This window comes from Gasterosteus aculeatus, chromosome 2, assembly GCF_964276395.1.
Source record: "Gasterosteus aculeatus chromosome 2, fGasAcu3.hap1.1, whole genome shotgun sequence".
Lineage (NCBI taxonomy): Eukaryota > Metazoa > Chordata > Actinopteri > Perciformes > Gasterosteidae > Gasterosteus > Gasterosteus aculeatus.
In genome coordinates this window covers 16,635,319-16,656,420 of record NC_135689.1, presented here as the reverse complement: position 1 = coordinate 16,656,420, position 21,102 = coordinate 16,635,319, and the positions used below count along the sequence as shown (strand labels likewise).

Here is a 21,102-nt window from a genome sequence, read left to right as displayed (position 1 = left end):
ACCAGTACCGGCCCCACGCTCCATGCCCCCGACCCGACCAGTACCGGCCCCACGCTCCATGCCCCCGACCCGACCAGTACCGGCCCCACGCTCCATGCCCCCGACGCCCCCAGTCCCCGCTCCGAGACTCAGGCTCCCTCCCTCCCATCCCATGGTCCTCTCCCACCCTCCCGTTGGTGATTTGAGGGCCGTCTGGGATCCGGCCCTTGAGGGGGGGGCTACGGGGTGGGTTATGGGGGGGGCTGAGCCGCCGCAGACTGCGGAGTTGTTCCATGTCCCCGAGCTGGAGCAGACTGCGGAGTTGTTCCGTGTCCCCGAGCTGGAGCAGACTGCGGAGTTGTTCCGTGTCCCCGAGCTGGAGCAGACTGCGGAGTTGTTCCGTGTCCCCGAGCTGGAGCAGACTGCGGAGTTGTTCCGTGTCCCCGAGCTGGAGCAGACTGCGGAGGTGTTCCGTGTCCCCGAGCTGGAGCAGACTGCGGAGGTGTTCCGTGTCCCCGAGCTGGAGCAGACTGCGGAGGTGTTCCGTGTCCACGAGCTGGAGCAGACTGCGGAGGTGTTCCGTGTCCCCGAGCCTGAGCAGACTGCGGAGGTGTTCCGTGTCCCCGAGCCTGAGCAGACTACGGAGGTGTTCCGTGTCCCCGAGCCTGAGCAGACTACGGAGGTGTTCCGTGTCCCCGAGCCTGAGCAGACTACGGAGGTGTTCCGTGTCCCCGAGCCTGAGCAGACTACGGAGGTGTTCCGTGTCCCCGAGCCTGAGCAGACTACGGAGGTGTTCCGTGTCCCCGAGCCTGAGCAGACTACGGAGGTGTTCCGTGTCCCCGAGCCTGAGCAGACTACGGAGGTGTTCCGTGTCCCCGAGCCTGAGCAGACTACGGAGGTGTTCCGTGTCCCCGAGCCTGAGCAGACTACGGAGGTGTTCCGTGTCCCCAAGCTGCCGACGACGCAGACTACGGAGGTGTTCCGTGTCCCCGAGCTGCCGACGACGCAGACTACTACCCCGGACGTTTCCCGTGTCCCCGAGCTGCCGACGACACAGACTACTACTACCCCGGACGTTTCCCGTGTCCCCGAGCTGCCGACGACGCAGACTACTACCCCGGACGTTTCCCGTGTCTCAGAGTCTGCCATTCTAGAGACGTTCCGTGCCCTGCAGTCGCCGCTCCGGAGCCGGATTGGTGACCGCCCGCCGGGCCGACCCCCAGAGGCTCCCCGCTCGTCTGGCCGCCCGCCAGGCCGCCCGCCAGAGTTTCCAGGGTGGTCCGACCAACGTCTATGGTTTCCCTCCCCACCCACCCCTTGTTCGCTCTAGTGTTGGCCGTCTGGAATTCGGCCCTTAAGGGGGGGGTACTGTCACGGTGTGGTTCACTTCCTGTCTTATTTTGTAGTTTTCTGCCACTCGTGTCCCCGGGTAACTTCACTTCCTGCCTTGTCTCGTCATCCCCTGTGTTCGTCTAATAGTTTCCACCTGTGTCCAATCACCTGCACCTCCCTTGTGTATTTAAGCAGTGTGTCTCCTGTGTCACTTGTCGCGTCATTGTCTTTCGCCACGCATGTCTTTCGTCTCACATGTTGCCTGCTGGTTTTCCTCCCGGTTCCTGCGTTTTGACTATTAAAGTCTTTTGTTTCCCGCAAGTCTGCGTCTGATTCCTGCCTTCCCTCATCCCGTGACAATATGCAGAGAGTATACAGCACAACTAAGAAGTACAAATACTGCAAATGCAGGTTGCGCAGTTTGTCTGACATGTTTATCCTTATTTAAAGCTGGCTCGACAATGGAAACAAATCTCTTGAGCTTCTAAAAACCAATTTTAACAGTAGTGACAGTATCTGCTCACCTTTCAAATATTTTGCAGAATGGCCCAAAGATGCAATGCTGCACCATCTGCTCCTCTCTGGCGTGTAAGCAGAGCGTGAGAACAGCTGGTGGCTGGAAAATGCGGATTGGAGTTGTAGGTCCACACGGCTCTGGCCTGTCCTGATTTGATATGAGCAAAACAATCACACTGTTGAAGTGACTGCGTGTCCTAATGCTCATGCTCATACATTTCAGGTGTCCTAATAGTAAAATAACTAACATAATCAAAAGTATGTGCATTCATGGATGAGGGTCATATTACCTTTTCCCTTCCCACCTTCCCTTCACATTAATTATTTCAGCAAAGTTAAGCTAAGACTTTTAAGGCTAAGACTTTTATTGTAAGAGGTGGAGAATCTTGATGCTTGATGGTTCATTTGTTTTATGGTAGAAATGAACTACAAACAATGAGGTGTGCCAATTGAGGCTCCTGGTGTAGGTGTCATGTTTATCTAGAACACAAAGTATTTTATACTTATAATTAGGTCAGCGCACATCGCTTTACTCTTAACTCAATTTTTACTTTTCACAGTAAAAGCCCTGGATAAAAGTACGCAGTATCATTGCTAATGAACCTAAATTCGCTCACTCTAAGAAGTAACTGCACAGCCTCCACAAATATATACTTCTCACGAAAACCCATGAATTGACCTAATACATTTTTTATTCATGAGCTCACTATATAGTCCTCTACACAGAACTTCACAGTAGGGAGTAGTGAAGGATTTGGGACATTCAGTACATCAAGACTTTGTATTTCCAATGCAATGTAAAATATACTTTTTCATGGATATTCTATGAAATTCTTTTTTCCCTTTGGCACAACTAAGTCCTTACATGACACCATAAAGTAGATGTTTGAAACAAGTGACTCAATATCATAGACAGCTGTTGGCAGACGTGCTTGCAGATGTTCTGAGCTATATATGGGCTGAGCAATTAACTCAATGACTGGTGCACAGAGCGGCGTTTTACAAAGCTGACGTTATCTGCTGCACGTACAGTGATGTGTCTGAACATCCAAAGAGTTCATCATTTTGAGTTTCATCAGCGTCTTCATGAAAGTCAGCTAACGCGCTGCGTTCCTCCACGACACAGAGGGAAATGTCACACGCACTGGAAAACATTTCCCCGCTTTCAGTGTTTGAGGAATCCGCCGCAACCTAAAAAAATACTCCGATCCAATATAGTCGGAAATATCCTTCTTCGCTCCTCATACAGCCGTTGTATGATCCTTGCTTCCTTCCTTTCCACAAAACACAGTCAGTTCTGTAGCTGAGTGCTTGTTTAACCACATGGAACATATGAGGCTTAATTTGTGCAACTTTGCCACTTTCCACCAATATGCACCAATTGAACTTGTTTGGCCGTGTGCATTTCTGTGGAAGCAAACTGAGTCCTCAGACTCTCAATGGCATCAAGGCTTTTGTCGAGTCAGCTGAAGGGTTATCACCAAGTCTTTCTTTGCTCCCCGTTGAGTCTTTTTTTTTCTGTAAGTTAACCCATGTTTGCACCTTAAGGCCGGAACTAAATGGCCAAACGAGCCAACAACAGCACACAGTAGCAGGAGCTGGTTGACCATGAGGCAGCCTGTGAACACTTTCCGGATACCGTTTCATTCCGCTACACGAGTTTGGTTTGTTTGAGTCTGGGTGGCGGCCCCCCCCCGCTGAGAGTGAGCGACACTCCTCAAAAGTGCCGTGTTTCATGGCCTTCTTGGAGGTTCCAATCGGATTGGCTCGTAAGAGAGGCGAGCGTTCCAGGAAACACAAGGCAACTGAGTGGGAGGGTCGTCACACCATCTTTAATAAAACAGCCATCGTGCATTTGCATAAGCACCCAGTCTGAATGAAAGACTCTAAAATGTGATTTTCCCATTTATTTTTTTGTTAACCACAGCACTTTTAAATTGCACTCACTGGCGGGACAATACAATTACAATCTGAATCATTTAAGAATAATCTTTTTTACGTAATACTTCTGTTATTGGTAAATACGCAAGTAAGTATGATGGGTCAAAATTAAACTGGCAGAATTTCATTGCCCTGTCAGTCACAGTGATGCATTATGATTAATTACTCTGAAACCCCGGCTGGGACGTCACTCTGACAGAATGAAATGTTCTCCACTAGTCGGCCGAGACGAGCTGCAGACGGGGGAAGAAATCAGATCGCACCTCGGCAGCCCAAACGCTTCCTCTAGTTCCTCCACCATCTTCCAAGTTCCCCGCTGCCGCTGGGTACAGTAAAGCAAAAAACATCAGCAGGTTGTTAGAAATCCCTTATATACTCAACAAATGTTTCAGTTTAAGGCCCAGTCATGTTTCTTACACTGTGAGACAGGCCTTGTCATCATGAAAAGCCACTGCGGTTGATTGGGGGGGGTTACAGCGATGGTCCTCGAGGGGCTTAAATGGTGCTCTTTCCACTGGCCTCCTTTAGAACCATGTGCACACTTGAGACTCGATGCGATGGTAGACGGTATGTGACCTGTGCCTTAATATTGTATCACAGGTCCTCCGGAGGAACCTTTTGATTCAAACGCTCAGGGGGGATCGTCTTTCCAGCCGTAAAGGAAGGCACACAAACACGGAGACGATGTCCGCAAAGGGAGGAGGCTGGTGGTGCTTTGTGTGTCCCCGTGGGCCGGGAGGGGACATCTCACTGTGTGTAAATGAGCATCACGTTGGGATTTCTATCCTCTCACTTTGCAGAAGGAATTGGGGCACTGTGTGTGTGTGTGTGTGTGTGTGTGTAGGGAGGGTGGAGAGAGAAAGAGGGGGGGGGGGGGGGGGGGAGAGAGAGAGAGAGAGAGAGCAGATGGAAACATTGCAACTCAAGGCAACTCCGGGCGCAGCAGCAGTGTCTCCTTCCACGGATCGAATGGAGGACCTCCTCCTCGGCATCGCCTGCAACGCAAACTGAGCCGACCGGGACGGAGAAAGGCTCCTCCGTTACCCCCCCCCCCCCCCCCCCCCCCCCACCCCACGCCCGACCGCACCCCGCCCCGCACTCGGCCAGGGCGGGAAGCTTCACTAACCCACTATTCTTTTTGTCGAGCACGCGGGGAAAAGCGGACGCCGCGGACGCAGCGCCAAAGCTCGCGCAGGTGACACGTGTGTCCAACTTCTCCGCGCGCTGCGCGACACCCGCCGCGCTTGTTCCCAACGTGCCATCTGAGCTGGAGCTGCAGCGCACATGTGGCCACGCATGACGCATCTGCGCCCTCGGCTGTCGAGTTAAAACCAACAAGAAGAACAAGAACAAGAACAGCAAAGCTGGCTTCGGACGTTGTCGTGCTGAGTTGTCGGGCAAGTTGCTGATCGTTCGTCGCGTCCGCCCGCGTCAACTCGCGCGTCCCTCTGTAGAGGCGCACGGAGGCGCGCTCCGGGCGCGAGTTGTTTGGGAATAATAACAGTTTCGGAGGTCGACGGAGGCATCCAGGGTGTTGTGAGACTACATCAACGGCGTCTCCGAGTGAGGATCCGAGCTGCGGGGGGTGTTCACGGGGGCGGCGGCGGGGGGGGGGAGACCGCTGCTGCTGCTGCTCACTGCTGCCAGTGAATTTTAGCTCCGGAGACCACAGCTGCGTAAACTTGGCCAGATCTGGTGACATTGTAGGCTCTGTGCGTGCGTGCTTGTGTGTGCGTGTGTGTGTGTGTGTGTGCGTGTTTGTGTGAGCAGCCTGGATGGATATGCGGCTCACCGAGGGAATTTAAAAATCAAGGGGGTGGGGGGGGGATTACTATCAGTCCCTCTCCTTCTATAACCTCAAAATGGATGCCGACGACAGCCTGTGGAGACGCCAGTGGATTAGCCACTCTTCCGCCCATCTGCTTGACATCTGAGCGACGCAAGCGTTCAAAGTTTGGATAATCAGAGAGAAGAAGAGAAGGGAAGACAAGGCTGACAAGGTGTAGGATGCAGTCTGGGGCGAAGACGCTCTCCGCAGGTGGAGGTGCGTCACTCTGCTGCCTGCTGCTCCTCTGGCTCATCTACTCCCATCTGCTCAGAGAGGGTAAGGACACTTCCGGCCGCTTGCTTGTTTCTTCTTCTTTTTTAATTTTTTTATACTTTTGACAGCATCACCATTGTGTCCGAGGGCTCCTTATTGGCATGCAGCAGGTGTGCTCATATCCTGTGATGAAAGAAACCCCCATGACGTCTTGTTAGACCCCCCCCCCCCCACGAGGGGACTTGTAACGTGTCTGTGCTCATCGCCACTCAACTCGTGGTGACCTTGTTGCACCTTGTGGTCTGATTCGATGGAATCATGTGGTACTCCACAGTCACACTGTTGGATTTAGTTTTATTTAGCATGTGGCATTACCGATGCCCATGTGCTCACAGTAGTGTAATATAGAACCTTTTGTGGTTTCCTTGATTCGGATGCAGGTTCTTCTGTGGAAAGATGATTTTGCACAAGAATAATTGAGCTTCCGGTAACAACGCAACACAGTTTGCTTGCTTTAATTCTGTGCACAGACAGGAGGAGGCCCGACTCCTGCCTTCAAAGCGTTTATAATTTCACTCTGGTTAAGGCTATATCCATCCATGCCATGCTTTACCTCTTGAATAATACATCCGCTGGTGCAATTACACCTCCACCCTGACGGAATAGAAAGCAAAAGGATGTTTCCCCCGCACCTCATTTTGGCTTCTGTCCACTACTGAACATTTCAGATTCCGTGGCGTCAAAGACGCACGGGAGCCGGCGTAAAGCATTGGGGCTTGTTGGGAGATGCTGAACACTAAGTTTTGTGGATTAGATCTTTTAATCAAGCCTTTTGGTCGGCAGCGTAATTAGCGCTGGGAAGTAGCAAATGCCGCCTACGTCAATATTTTTGGCAGCTCGCCGGAAACAAAAGTAGACAGTGATCCGTGAGAAATGAGCGGCCTGTGCACTGCAAGGTGCTCCCTTTCCCGTTGTCTCTCAAGACTATCTGAGGAGCAACAGCAGCCCTCCTCTTCCCCTCGGAGCTTTATTATTGACTCATTTTCACCCGAAATACGATCTCATTATAGTGTTATTGTACAAAATAGTCAAATCGATGTTTTATGAACTTTACCACCCTTGATATTCCTGGCGTAAATAGATTTCTGCTGGATTTGGCCTGGTTAGCACTTCTGGATTTGACTCGAGCGTTGACATTCTCTGTGTGCTGCTCGCTCCTCCTTCCAGCCCTGAGCCGAATTTAAAGAATGAAGCACAAAGTCTTTTTTAATCCCTACTTGTAATCTTCAAATCCTCCCCAAAATCCCCCCTTTTGAAAACCGTCAGCTGTGACCAGTCAGGGCGGTTTTGAGAGTCGATCAGTGCACCACTGATTTTTTTTAATTGACCATTTCGTTCGGCCACTTTACAGCATACATTTGACATTGTGTGACCCGCTCACCGCTGGTGGATTCAAACCACTTGTCGCTTTCGTGACCAGCAATTCCAGCCCCCACCGCCCCCCCGTTACAAGCTCAGACGCTTGTGGTTGAGCCGGGGGGGGGCAGAGAGGTGACGCCGCGTGGCGGTTGGAGGCTGCGTCGCCTGCACCCTCTCCGTATCTCATCCGTCATGGCGGCCAGGACAGGAAATCAAAGCGCAGCAGCCCTGTAAGCGCGCACACCATTGGGCCGGCGCCCGCGCCGATCAATGGCCTGTCAGCCGCTCTCAACCTCGCCAGTTTATTTGACGATAAATTTGGAAATGTCTGGATTTCCTTGCTGGACCACATTCCGGTTCAGTGGTGCAGTCGGAGAGCGGCAACCGCTGCTGGCTTTGTCGACCACGTTGCTTTGGGTTTGTGTGTGTGTGTGCGTGTGTGAGGAAAAGAGGAGGGGATGGAGCATTTTTAGCCACTTTTGTTGAGTTGAAATGGACATTTGGCCTTTGCTCCAACTCAGCTCAAGGAACTCGGGTGCCAAGAACATGGAAACATACAAATGTTCCTTCTGAATAAATCTGATCACATGAGGCCAGTCCTCATGATATTTATGTACGGCACTTTCCAAAGATCATCTGTCAATCAAACCATTTGTTTAGATGCATAACAAACATAACATGAAGTTTTTTAAAGCTCCTAATATATATATTTTTATATTAACAGTGGATCACATGGTTGTGTGACAGGTTCTGAAAAGCGAGGCCGATGTAGAAGTGTTTTTAAGTTTAATTCTTTCTTACGGCAGATTAAAATCCTAAATGGAAGACAAACAAAATGTGCAGCTAGCTGGTGAAGAGAGTTCTTGAGGCTGAACTTTTCTTGGGAGTTGGTGGAGATCCAACACGAGCTTTGAGGAGAGTGAACGCTGATCGATTTGTCCGGTAGCCCAAAAAATATCTCCACACGAATGCTTGAGTTGCTCCTTGGCTGCTGAATGAGAAAGTAGGGCGATTTGCACAAACAACTTTTTAAATGTTTTTTGTTTGTGTGTTGTGCTAAGGGGCCAAATGGAGGCCGTTTTGTCTTAACTTAGAAATGTTGAGTATCACTCATGGTTCGACGACTTTATCTACAGATCCTACACTCATATAAGTGCACGTATCATCATTAACCTGTGGCTTTGATTTGTTTGTGAATAATTGAATCGTGCCTCATGAAGACAAATCCTGGACGTGGGGAACCAACTTTTCCAACAATCTTTCGGGCGTCACAAAACTTTAGTACGAGTCACCGTGGCTTTAAAATCAGCAGAGCTCCACTGACGACGACGGTCCACTCGTCTGGCGTTCTGTCTCTGATTTCTCCTCCTCAAATGTCGACCCCAAACCAGACTGATTTCATCCTGGTAAGCTGTTTTTGATGCCATCAGGATTCCTCTCTCTATTCTTTCTTTTTTTTTGTTGAAGAAATCAGCTCTTCTGTGGGAGACAGCGAGTCCTCACCAGAATGAGGAATTTCAAAAATCTTTGGGTGCCTTCTCTTCTAAGTCGGGGAGCAGGGCCTATCCATCCGAGCGTTAAACTAATCAGAGTAGCAGAGAATTACTGACTTCTTGAAGTGAAAAGGATGATTTCCATTGCAGTCTTCTTCGAGACGGCATTAAGCATGCAAAGGGAGACCCGCTTTGATTGTGACCTTGGCTCTGAATTCGAAGCAAATCATCGAGGTCTGCTTCTATAGGCGGCGCAGCTGTAAAAGTATGAGCATCTTTATGGAACAAAGGGAAAATAATTTTTACAGCTAAATCAATTTGGCAGTCGACAAAGCTCATATTTCATAGCTCCCTGATTATGAATTCTTTCTAGCCTTCAGCTTCGCCCTCCCTCGTGGTTGAGTACAGTGCACCGCTCTATGTTTTTCTGCATTGTTATTTTCTCCGTGGAAAGCTCTGGGCTTCAAACTGCTCCATCATTGGCAGAGTGCTGTAAATGATTTGAGTTCTGTTCCCTCAGTGTTGTGTTGTGATCTATTTCCCGCCTGACGCCACGAACATGCTTTCGGAGAGGCCTCTGCTTTGATATTGAAGCCGTGTCTCTCACAATAACGCATTACTGTACCCTTTGGGTCCTAATAGCTCACTAGACGCTCACCCTCTCCTCTGGGCTTGCGTTAAAGAAGGAGGGCGTCCTGGAGGGCCACGCGATTCAATGTGAGTCACTGTGGCATCAGCCCGCCCTCTGCATCGCAGTTTGCTTTGGAAGCCATATTGTACATCCGCTCTTTTACGCCCCGAGTCTGTATTCATCCACGACCAATTGTCTGAGTGTACTCTATATTGTAATATCTCTGCAGCCCGGATTGTGCTGCATCGCTGCCACAGAAATCTATCAGAACGCCACCTCCATCGCGCGTACTGTCCACAGGCGTGTCTGAATCACCCCCCCTGTGCACTGGGTGAAGGTAAGGCGACTATACTTTCTATTTTAAAGCAGCCCTCGGCAATGTCACACAACGGCAGCGGCGGAGAGTGGAAACGGTTTAAAGACGAAGTTGAACCGCAGCGACCTGGATGTCCAGAAGAGTGACGTTAACAGACTAAACAGCACGCTCCTGCTTTTCCAGTGACAGGGAGGAAACAATCTTAACGCCGTTGAGTTCCGGCTTACTCCCCGGGGGGGGAGGGAGCTCCATCCTGCTGCCGCTACAAGAAGTTTCAATTTGTTGTCCCCTGTGGGTGGAGCGGTGCACACACCTGACGAGAGGATTACATTTGAGCAAATAGAGCACACACGTCTGGCGCCTCGGCTGCTGCAGCCCCGCTGGGCGCTTGCAACTGCACAGAAATCGTGCCCGGCGCAGCTATGGGAAATATCGCAGCTTTATGCAGCGCAGGTACGCGCTTGTGCATGCAAAGAGCTTTTTTTTTTATGGCAGAAAACCCCAAACTGCGTCGTCATAATGAAGTGCGAGCCGGAGCTGCTCTGCAGAACAATGAAGAGTGGACCGACCGCCGGCCAACTCAGGGCTCATTTGACTACTTGCAGATAAATGAGCCTCGTCCCGCAGCAGCATAACATACCACTCATCTCCAGGAGTCACCCCGGCCGCCCCCACACTTCTCTCTGCCGTTGTTCCTGATTCATTTCCATCGGCTTTCATGTTAAATGGCATACTTGGGCACCATTACGGGTCTTCCGACTTCAGCTGAGGGTTGTTCACTCGCATAAATATTGATCGGACCGCCGTACACTATTCAAACGAAGCCGAGCGGCGGGACCAGGCACATTGATATAAAGCGCGTGTTTCGCTCCACTGCTCTGGTGCCCTACTTGTTCAGCAGCGGAGCATCACTGTGGTGTCAGGACGCGTATAGCATGGGGTCACTTCAACATCTGCCTCTTTCACCTGGCGTCCAATTACGTGCTCCCTGCTCTCCGTCTCCTTATCAAACGCTGTCGGGGTAATGAGATGAGCACTTGGCGGTGGCCGCTTTGACTAACATATGCTCAGCAGAACAAGGTTGCTGTTTGATGTTGTCTTGAGCTGTTAGCCACAGACACAGCGGCGAGATGGAAACCTGCGTGAAGGGAAGATTAGGACTAAACACTGCAGATGGAATCACAAGCAGCTGTGGATTTGAAATCCAGATCACTGGGATAAATGTGTTTATGTTGAAATGCCGTCTTTCCGGCTTCTGTGACTGAACAACATTATACCAAGTGGTGGTCAACATGGGTGAACTATGCAGCACAGGTGGGACTGAAATACTGATAGTATTTTTGTAGTCAATAAGCAAAGAAACAATGGGCCTCATGCAAGAACACTCTGACATTCTTATGAGGACTGAAACAACCACATTGGTAGGAACTGAAAAATAACAATGCGAAAATGCTGAAAATCAACGATGCCACGAACATCTTCAGTCAACCACCTGCATGTGTAAGTTTCTTGAATGCATCTTACACTGTTGTAACTCTGTCGTGGTCACATGATCTGTCCACAGACAGAAATAGAGACACCTGGCCAATGACTTCTAGGGTAGTTCTTGCTCCAGTGGACACCTGCAGGACAACGTCTTGCCATGATGACTCACTCACTGACTCAGCAGCAGATCAGCCTTAGTTGCAACCCACACTCTTGAATCTCTTTTGTTACTTTAAAGGGCAGTCTGAGTGGTACAAACCCCGGCAAAGTCTGAATGGCTCATTTTAAGTGAATGAATGCCACCTGTTCATGACTATATTTGTAATATTTAAATTTTATTCCTGCTATTTTTTGGATGGAAACAAGGAAGCACGAACATCGGATCCCGGTTGATTCGTTTTTTCTTTCTCCAGCATGTAAATCGAATGAGATCGAGGCATCGCAATGTTTGAATCAAACAAGTGTTCCCCAGCCTGCGGGAGAAAGGACGACTATCCTCGCACAACTCGCCTGCAAGGCCTGAAAGCAATTTTGTTGGTAGCGAAGATAAAAATCTAAATAAGAGAAAACCGGTGAACACATTCTTACAAATCACTTGTTCCACTTGAGAACAAAGCCGTGTGTTAGAGTGCTTCCTGCATGAGGCCCATTCCTCGGTTTTTCAGCTTGTCAAATGTGAGCATTTGCTGCTCTGAGCCCGGAACCACAGGAAGGCGATTAATCGCTGTTATGTCTCACCTCAGCTCCTCTTGTCCATTTGTGTCTCTGAGCAAGACACAGGATTTCCTCTCTTGATCCAACGGTTGTGCAAGGCTCTTTGAAAAAGAGGCTGTTTAACGATCTTTCTTCTGCTCAGGTTGGAAAGGGCTACGTGGATTTGCATTCGTGAACATTTCAAGAGTAAAGCGTCTGTTAAGCACCGCAAGGTCAAGTCATTTGTCATCACATTTTGAAAATGTGAAAACAGCCGCACACCACAAAATCAATTTTGACTGATTACCTGCATTGTCAAAACGTATTGTGTCTCTTCTTCAATTCTAAATCTGCCATAAAAGATCAGACAGGTTCACATCCGGTTTGATGCGCGGCGATATGTCTGTCACGCGCTCTGAGTTGAGCGCTTCGTTGACAGTCCAATTTCGTATTCTTGAGACCGGGCACTTCAATCATGAAACGAGCATACGGGGTAAAGCGTATAATCACTCAGACTTATTATTGTATGCCAGTGTAGTGATTACTGTCTGATTGACTCTGTCAGGGGAAAAAAAAAAAGACAAAAAACAGGTTAGATTCAATGCCAGAACGTTTGAGCCGGACCCAACCGGAATGGTTCCACGCTAGCTGTGTCTCTACGGGGAATACAAATACAACACATATTGTCATGAATAATTAACCGAACTAGCTTTACATGAAATGGTATATGTAATAAATACGGTTTGATTCGGTAGTTTGCGAAGGCACCCTCTCCAATTTAACGTTGTAAAACCTTCCATCTTAAGCAGCCCGCGAGTAATTACAATCTATAAAGGGAAATTGTTTTAATATGGAAATGGGATCCTTGTCATAGTTCAGTTCAGTGCAGCCTGTCATATAATTTTATGGCAAATTCCCTGAGGAGAATCAGAGCCTTTCTCTTTGCTCCCAATCTGGTTTCATTTGAATATGGGAGCGGTTCTGTGTCTGATGTGTTTGTCTGTTTAATCTGACAAAAGCGTTTTATCAGTCAGGACTAACTGCTGATTTATTCACGCAGTCTTAACTAAAGACAAGAAAAAAGAAGATAATCCAAAACAAAGTGAAGGTTTTATGCATGAGTCTAATTCAAGAGCAGAACGCGACGTTTAACAGGAAGGATGATTATTCATTTTTTACACATTCACTTCATGAGGTCAAAGCCGGCCAGTCTGATGCATCTATAGTTTGACGTTGTCATGCCCACCGGCTCGCCGCCCGGCTGTGACGCGCATTGAATCAGGGGCGCATTGTGAAAGCGAGCGTGGACCCCTGGCAGCCTGTTTCAGCCGGAGATACTGAGATGTTTGTGCTTGTGGTTTGCAATCCGCGGCGTGTCTGATCAAGGCGCCGATACGTAGCGCGCCTTAGCGCTGAGCTGTGTGTGTGTGTGTGTTTTAACCACGTTGCTGTGATTCAGTGTTACGGTCATCAGGCTGCCAGTCAGCGCTGACAGACGGTATCTGTGCTCCGCATGGGCTTCGTGTGGCCCCCTGGATGTCTGACGGGGATCCGAGGACCCTCGACGGGCCGCGCGGCGCCGATCCTCGCTGCTGCACGAGCGTTTCATCACGTGAAATAGAGACGAGGCCGAGCGTCTTCACGCTGCTGAGTGACAGAAGCCCCTGTCACATGATTTAACTCCTGCACATATGATGGACCGCTGGCCGTGACTGAGGGGCACTTTACAAAGCCCCCCCACCCGCCTTCTTACTATTCACCTCCTTGAGGCTTTTGTTTTATTATGAAGCTCATTCGTCTGTTCAGCGTTGAAATATCTGATGGCAGATCCGTCCCCCGAGCACCCACCAGCACACAGGGAGTGGGCCGCGCGGTGGCTGGGGGGGGTGATGCTATGAAAGGAAGCGTGCATAGCGATTCATCGTAGAGTTGCTGTGTTTTATGACTCCCGAGGCCGGTCTAGGTAATCATTTCATGAAAAAACACAAAAATATTATCAGCCTACATCACAAAAAGTAGCCGTCACTGAGACCAACAAACCCATCCACCAATTCAGCCAGATGCAGATTGGTTTGGTAAGCTGGGGCTTGTGGACACACTGACGGGGGAGAAACATCAGGACCAAAGTCTGCAGCTGTGAACATGGTTCATCAGGCCTTCTCCGTGGATCGGGAAGTTACGGCTAAATCATCCTTGTTATGGGCCCAAGTGTTGGGTAACGGTGACACTAAGGGAAAGGTCACGGAATTACACAAATGTGCGGGATCCAGTCTCTCCACAGACATCTTGACCTTATGTTAAAGGTCACAAGGCTGCCGTAATCAAACCAAACCACCTGCGTCATCTGGAATATTTCCAACACGCCTTGATATGAAACCAGAAGCTCCTGAAGCCTCTCGGGTCGTGCCGAGGCAGTTCCATGAGTCATTTGTGTTGATCAACCTTTGCCATTGTCACAGGCATTTAGTTCTACGGAGCAGTTAGCGTCTCACCTAATGAACCTTTGAGGGCGTCGGGAAGCGACTAGAAACTGCAGCGCTAAGGAGGCTGTTTGGCCACAGATTGACCTTACAAGAACTGCAGCACCAACGGTTTTCTGATCTGTTTTATCGGCCTGAATGCCTTTCACTGGAAGAACGTATTTTGCTTTTTTTCAGATCATTACAAAGGCATTACAGATTGCCTTTTTTGGAGCTTTAGCAGAGCAGTTATACATTCTTTCGCTTATTCGCTTATTAACAAACTTGCCGTGAGAAGATGTACTCCAGTTGTCCAGCAGGCTATTGATTTGTTAATTTGAGGCTGCAGTAAACCTTCCTCTGATTATAAATGAAAAAGGCACAACCTAAAATCATCTAGATACAATGTGTTGAATTTGTTCTTCCAAATGCAGCTGCACAGTTGAGCAATTTACTGCGATTAAAGCTTGTTTATCTCTAAAACACGACACAATTAACATATAATAATTCCCCCAAACAAACCAGGAAGGCCTCAATAAAACCCAATTAAATATGTTGCCTTGGGTATCCAAATAATTTACCCAAACAAAACTGCTGTCATGACATTAAGTGGTCGATGAAGCCACAATGGGCCGTGCACGGGGTTCTTTTTAATACGTCTCTGCATTGAAAACACCATTGTTTTAGCTCGGCTGTTTGCTGTTATCCATCTCTGTGTAATCCCTTGTGGTTGAATTGAAATGCTTGAATTGAAAATGTAAGATTAGCGAGCACACTCACACCTCGGTGCCTACGTAGGTGATCACGACTTTCGACAATCCGTCCATTTGCCGTTTCAGTACTAAATTTGGTCCGTATAGGACGACAAGGCCGAGCTGCTGTTGCCGTGTCAACCGAGTCAGTCGCACATCATTTCTGCGACAACTTTATTTTACCACGTTCATGGAGCTTTAGTCCGGTAGGTTATTAACTTGCCGTTATGCCTAACAAAAAAAAAAAGTGAAGAAGCCCTCTAGCCCGCTGCTTGTAAAGCCTTTGAACACATTTTTCCATTTGAGATTTTAAATACGAGCATTAAACTGTCCAGTCCTCTGCAGACCGTCTCCCCGGGCCGCCGGTTGTCGCACCTTGTGTGGACCTGCTTCTCCTTTGCAATATGTTCCCTACACCCTCATTTTGCTAACGCAATGTACTTTGCTCCTCGCTGCTGTGTTCGACAGGCCAGTTGGCGGTGGGAACCTGCGAGATCGTGATGCTCAACAGAGACAGCAGCGTCCCACGTCGCACCATCGCAAGGCAGACGGCCCGCTGCGCCTGCCGGAGAGGCCAGATCGCCGGCACCACCAGGGCGAGGCCGGCATGTGTAGACGGTGAGTCAAACGAGCCTCCTCACGTGTGGTTAATGCATGCTGAACTCCTGAAAGATCAGTCGTTTTTAATGTGATTTAATTCGCTCATTGCAACCTGATTCCCATGATAGGCATCGCTGTATCAGCTGTAGTGACCGTTTGATCGATTAGTAAATGAACAAAAACATTCCGTCAATGCGCGAACACGCCTTCAAGTTTGTGTTCATGGGGTCCACAGTTTGAATCGAGGCCTCGGACTAATTCATTACTTCTTTAGATGTGTGACTTAGGGCCAAAAAATAGAGAAAAGCGCTATGCAAATAAAAAGTGTATAATGGCAAAATAAACATCCAATTTGTCAACATAATTAAAAGAAAAATACAGCAGCGACAATTACGAGTAATATCATGTGGACTCATTAACTATTTAGACATAAAAAGAACATTTCTAACTAAGTTCTAACATGAATAGCACAGGTGTAAGTATTATTCATTTCTATTGATGGTAGAGTCTCATGCACATCACCAAGGCCTCGCGTCGGGCACATGTGAATGGAGTGTAGTTGTTATTGATGTTATTGATGTTATTTCAGCGAGAGACACATTAGAATAGACCACGAGTGGTGCTCTAATCCTCCGTGGTGACTACATACATGACCATTGACCTGGATGAATAGCACCTAGCATAAGAGAACCTTTGATTAGTGGCTCTGATGCTTTGATGAAGCAATGACGTATTTGTCAGAACTTATTATAAGAAGAAAAAAAGAAAAAAAATGCTGATTCGGGAACAAAACACCAGACGTAGATGTCATTTCAATCAATAATTGCCCTTTTTGATCGGCTGTCTGCATTAGCCCTGCCTCTTCATGTGGACTTTCCCCACTTCCTCTGGTGTTTTTTCAATGCACTCCTGCTCACCAAAGAAGAGAATGCGTGACATTTATGCACTTTATAACTTACAACTCTGTACTTTGGAGCCCCTCCTCTGAGTTATTGGACAGTATCGAGACGAGGATGATAAGACCGCCGAGGCGAAGTCCATCTGTGCTTCTGATCGGATCTCAAATGTATCAGATGCACCATTAGTTTCATTGCGCAATGACTCATGTTAGCCTTAATCTAATATCCCCGACACGAGACTGTGTCACTGTCGCCACGCTGCTTTTAACCACCGCTCCACAGACGCCTCTCCGCGGCATATGCTAATTAACTTACAGAGCGCTATGATTACAGCAGCAGGAAATTGATTATTTCTGGCTTCCCGCCGCGCCGCACCCTACACTACATTAATAGCCTGTGCATTAAAGACGCAACCTGTTGCTCGTTTAAGGGGCTTTCTGCTGACAACCGAAAACGGCGTCCATCATCACGAGGCTTTAAAGTGGAAGTTCCTCTCTGACCTTTTATCTCAGGGTGTGTTCAGTAACACTGTTGAATGAATACCCCTTCTGTCCCCCTTAGCACATAAACCAAAATTGACCGACTTATAGACGCCTTTATTCCTTTGTGTCTCTCACTGAGGCTTTGCTTTCCGGTGGTTTTCCCTGAACAGTTATTAGCGCAGCAAGGGCTCACTGTCCTCTGGGACACCTTAATATAACTCATTCACTGCAGCAGCAGGAGTGCACTTCTGCCTTTCTGAGATGTGTGGATATACAAGACTGACCTTTAATTAAAGTTGGACCATTTATGCGGACTGACTGTCGTGATTAATCAAAGGGCACGAGCTCTGTCTTGAGATGAGATGTGTGTTTACATGACTTTTCTGATTTTTTTTTTACTTTAATGTCGATTCAACACCTGGTTTGCTTTTCATTAACTTGGAATTAATTCCTCTTTTTTAAAGTTCTTTAGTCCGTTAATTATGACCTTTTCTGCTCGGGGATTATAGCATTCTTTGCAATTTCAATGCATTTCCCTTTTGCAGATAATATCAGGTAGTCGTGTCCTTTCTGTCCCATAGCAAATTGGTGTGGTCTTGCACTCCACACTTTACAAATGAATGTAAATTCCCTCTGTGGGTAATGTGGGTAATGCACCAATACCAAGATAGCCATAAAAAGAGCTTTCAGCAGTGTCTGACTGCCAGAGAAAAACTCCTCCAGACCAAGAGACCAAGTCCAGTTACACATGCAGCTCTTGTTCGGGGTGATTTGTAAAGTGATAGAGAGGAATTGATGCATGAAAGTTCCCCTTTCAGTTACAGTGGGGGATCTTCTTTGCATGATGTTACCCTACCTCACTCCCCCATGGCTGTATTTACACTCACCGTCTAATAAAGCCGGACTAATATAAGAAAACAAACAAAGGGAAAGAAGAAACAAACAACAAGATGAGATGGAGAGTCGCTGACGGAATGATGCGTTGGAGATTTAGGAAGGTGAGTGATACGGATCTCGTGATGAAAGAAGAAAAAAACTTGAAGGTGAGGCAGTTAGGAAGAATAACATTAATACATAATACAGAATGTCTTCAAGGTGCATCTTTCTTTGCTGTAGTAACATAATAACAGCTGATAATAAGGAGGGAGAGAGTGTAATCATAAGACACGAAAATCCCAACAAGAGAATCAAACGCGGGATGCTGGAGATAAAAGGACTTGCCTACAACCATCTCACTACCAAAGCAGGACTGACAAGTTCGTATTATACTCAGACTATTTGTTGACAGCAGGTGAAGCTGTATGCTGACAAGATAAGATAACTTATTGCCCCTCCCATCTAATTAAGTGGTATTCAAATAATGTACTCAAAATAAATATATTGTATCCAAAGGTAACCCCGCGGAACAATAAAGTATTTTCTTAATCTCTAATATTACATCATATGTCTACATTTTTGAATTATTAGTATTATTAATAATGTCAACCTGTAAAGTACCTAAATATGTTCATTGGATCTTTACATATGTTAATGGAAATATTTTTATTTTATATGTAGTGGTGTAAAAGTATTAAATGGCAGAAAATGGAAAATAACCTCATAATTATAATTAAGTACAGTACTTGAATAAATGTAAATGACAGCTCCAGAATCAGCACCATGGACAGTGCTCCCACCGACGTATTGACTCAATTCATTTGCTTTCAGACTTCAGACCAAACTACACACTCTGACTGTATACATGTCTTTTCGTACACACTGGAGAAGTGACAGAATTAAAGGCCGGTTCCTATGGGCCAGATTTCCCCTTATGTGCATCCTTCAGCACACTTCTTAAAATTATGATTTAGCCTTTACTGAACCATCCCATTGAGATGACGCAATCTCTACTCCGGCTGACTCATGGCCAACACGACAGCGGCTCAGAGTTTCATATGACGTGCACGCATTAACCGCATAATACATGGGTGCAGTGTAGAATCATATGCCACGGAAGAACCACTGAGGAATCGCAATTACAATCTCTGGTTGAATTAGCCTCCGAACCCTTCACTCCTTTTTTCATACAGGAGACATATTATGAATATTCCACACGTATCTTTCAAGTAACCTAAGTGACCTTACGGATTGGCTTGTTGCCAAGGTGTGCAAGCATGATGTGCTGTCTGACCTGCCTGCTTGTTTCGCCTACATGTGCATTTATCTTGTTCAGTGTTGCTATCCTTATTTTTTGGGGGGGTGGGGGGGGTTAGCCGGCTCATTAGCATTAAGACCACTGCTCATTTTGAGCAGAGTGGTTTTGGCAGGCTGAAAAGGGTGCCGTTCACAATGACCCTTGTGGTATTTTCCCCAGATTATATTTTAGTCATTTCATTCAGACCACAGAGGACATATCAACATGTGGGTAAAGGGCATAATATGTCCCCTTTAAATGATTTTATTGATTGCCTTTCAAGCTGCCAATCCGTCTGCAAACGGTTACAGCCTATTATTTGCTTTTAGTACAAAGTAGTAACGTACATTATTGTCTTATGTACCAATTTGAAACGGTTAGTATGTACTTTGTAGTATTAGTACTGTGATAAACAAGCGGGCAGTAATGGATCTGCCTGTTACTCATTCGTCACATGCATTATCTCAAGTGCCGCAGCCCGAATTTGAAATTAAACCCACATCTTAACACGTTTTTTGAACATTTCCACTGCCAGTTAGAGTGATTGGCATGCTGGTGGTGGGGGGATTACAACTCAAAACAAATCTTGATAAGCAGTCCCTCCCAGCCAGCCGGTTTGCTGCAATTTGGCGCATAGCGATTCTTGCATTACAAACAGCAAAAGGCATCAGTGGAATGTACGTCACATTGGATATCGCAGCATTATGTTAGCTGAATGGAACAAGTGCCACTTATCATACTGATATGCTGATGTTCGACCATGTTTGCAGTGAGTTAAAAGTGGATTTATCTGCACAATTATAATCCCCATCAAAAGCTCGAGTTCTTTGCTGTTTCCTGTAATGAACTTGCGTATGATGTCGCCCTTGGGGAGGACAGCGTGCAGCTGGTGCCTTGAAGGAGACAGTTGGACAAATATTGTTATCTCCCTTTTTATCCTGCTAGCATTTGCACTTTCATAAAGACATGGCGACGAGCTTACCTTATCCCCGCAGCGAATAAAGTATGATGCGACTTACCCGAGAATTGATCGCCAGATGGCGGCTGCATCGTTCCTGCAGCATGACGTGTTTACTCGCGTTATTCCGCATTTGTTTTAATTCACGGAGCAGTTCCTCACTCTGCAACAACTTTTTCTCTTAAGTCTTTTTCAACACAGAAACAAGACAGCCTCTTTTTTTCTTTTTCCTTCTTATTTTTTGTGCGTCTGTGTCACTGCTGTGCAGGTTTAGTGCAGACTGTACACAGGAGGATTATGTGCGTTCTCTCGCTTGTCACCCGGCTCTCACTCTAATCTGCTCCCTGGCTCTCTCCCGCTCCCGCGGCCCGTTGTTGCTATGCCACCACATCGCACTGTAATTGTATGAAGCCTGATGGCCACAGTGATAGAGAGCGTGCCGGCTGCGGGGAGGAGGTTCACGTGGCGGCTGCAAGCTCCTGCTTTCACACGTGCACGCAGCGGTTATGGACGCCGAAAGAGACGGAAAGGTGATGTTGAAATATTAAGCAAGAGAAAAGCTTTTATTCAGATATATAATTCAGACACACGGCCTGAAAGAGTTGTTGACCTCATCTGCAGAGAGAAGCAGACAGTTGTTTGACAAAAGATTTTATTAGAGACTTTTGAAAACTCCACACTCCCGTGATGTTTACATATTGTCTCTCTTCAAAATCAGCATAATATACATTTCACAGCACTTATTCTGCAAAGCAACACCTACATCCACTAATGACTTGCTGAGTTTGTCTTCTCTAACAGATTGTAAATCTCTTCATTAGTTTGTCTGCAAGTTTTATTTCCCATTGCAGGGAAGCTGCCATCAGTGTCAACACTTCTTGCCCAGTTGGACACAGAATTTATTCTTATTGGCAACAGCTTGACACTAATTAC

General features: G+C 47.3%; 1 protein-coding gene across 4 annotated transcripts in view; it reads left to right on the top strand.

Annotated features, from left to right (window-relative positions):
- Positions 1-4,707: 4,707 nt before the first annotated feature.
- tafa5l (TAFA chemokine like family member 5, like) overlaps positions 4,708-21,102 on the top strand; it is a 33,927-nt gene continuing 17,532 nt past the window's right edge. For all 4 annotated transcript variants that reach the window (XM_040193892.2, XM_040193893.2, XM_040193896.2 and 1 more), the window contains exons 1-2: positions 4,708-5,872; positions 15,526-15,675. In XM_040193892.2, the coding sequence (XP_040049826.1) occupies positions 5,776-5,872; positions 15,526-15,675 (247 nt within the window). In that variant the 5' untranslated portion in view covers positions 4,708-5,775. The remainder of the gene's footprint in view (positions 5,873-15,525; positions 15,676-21,102) is intronic.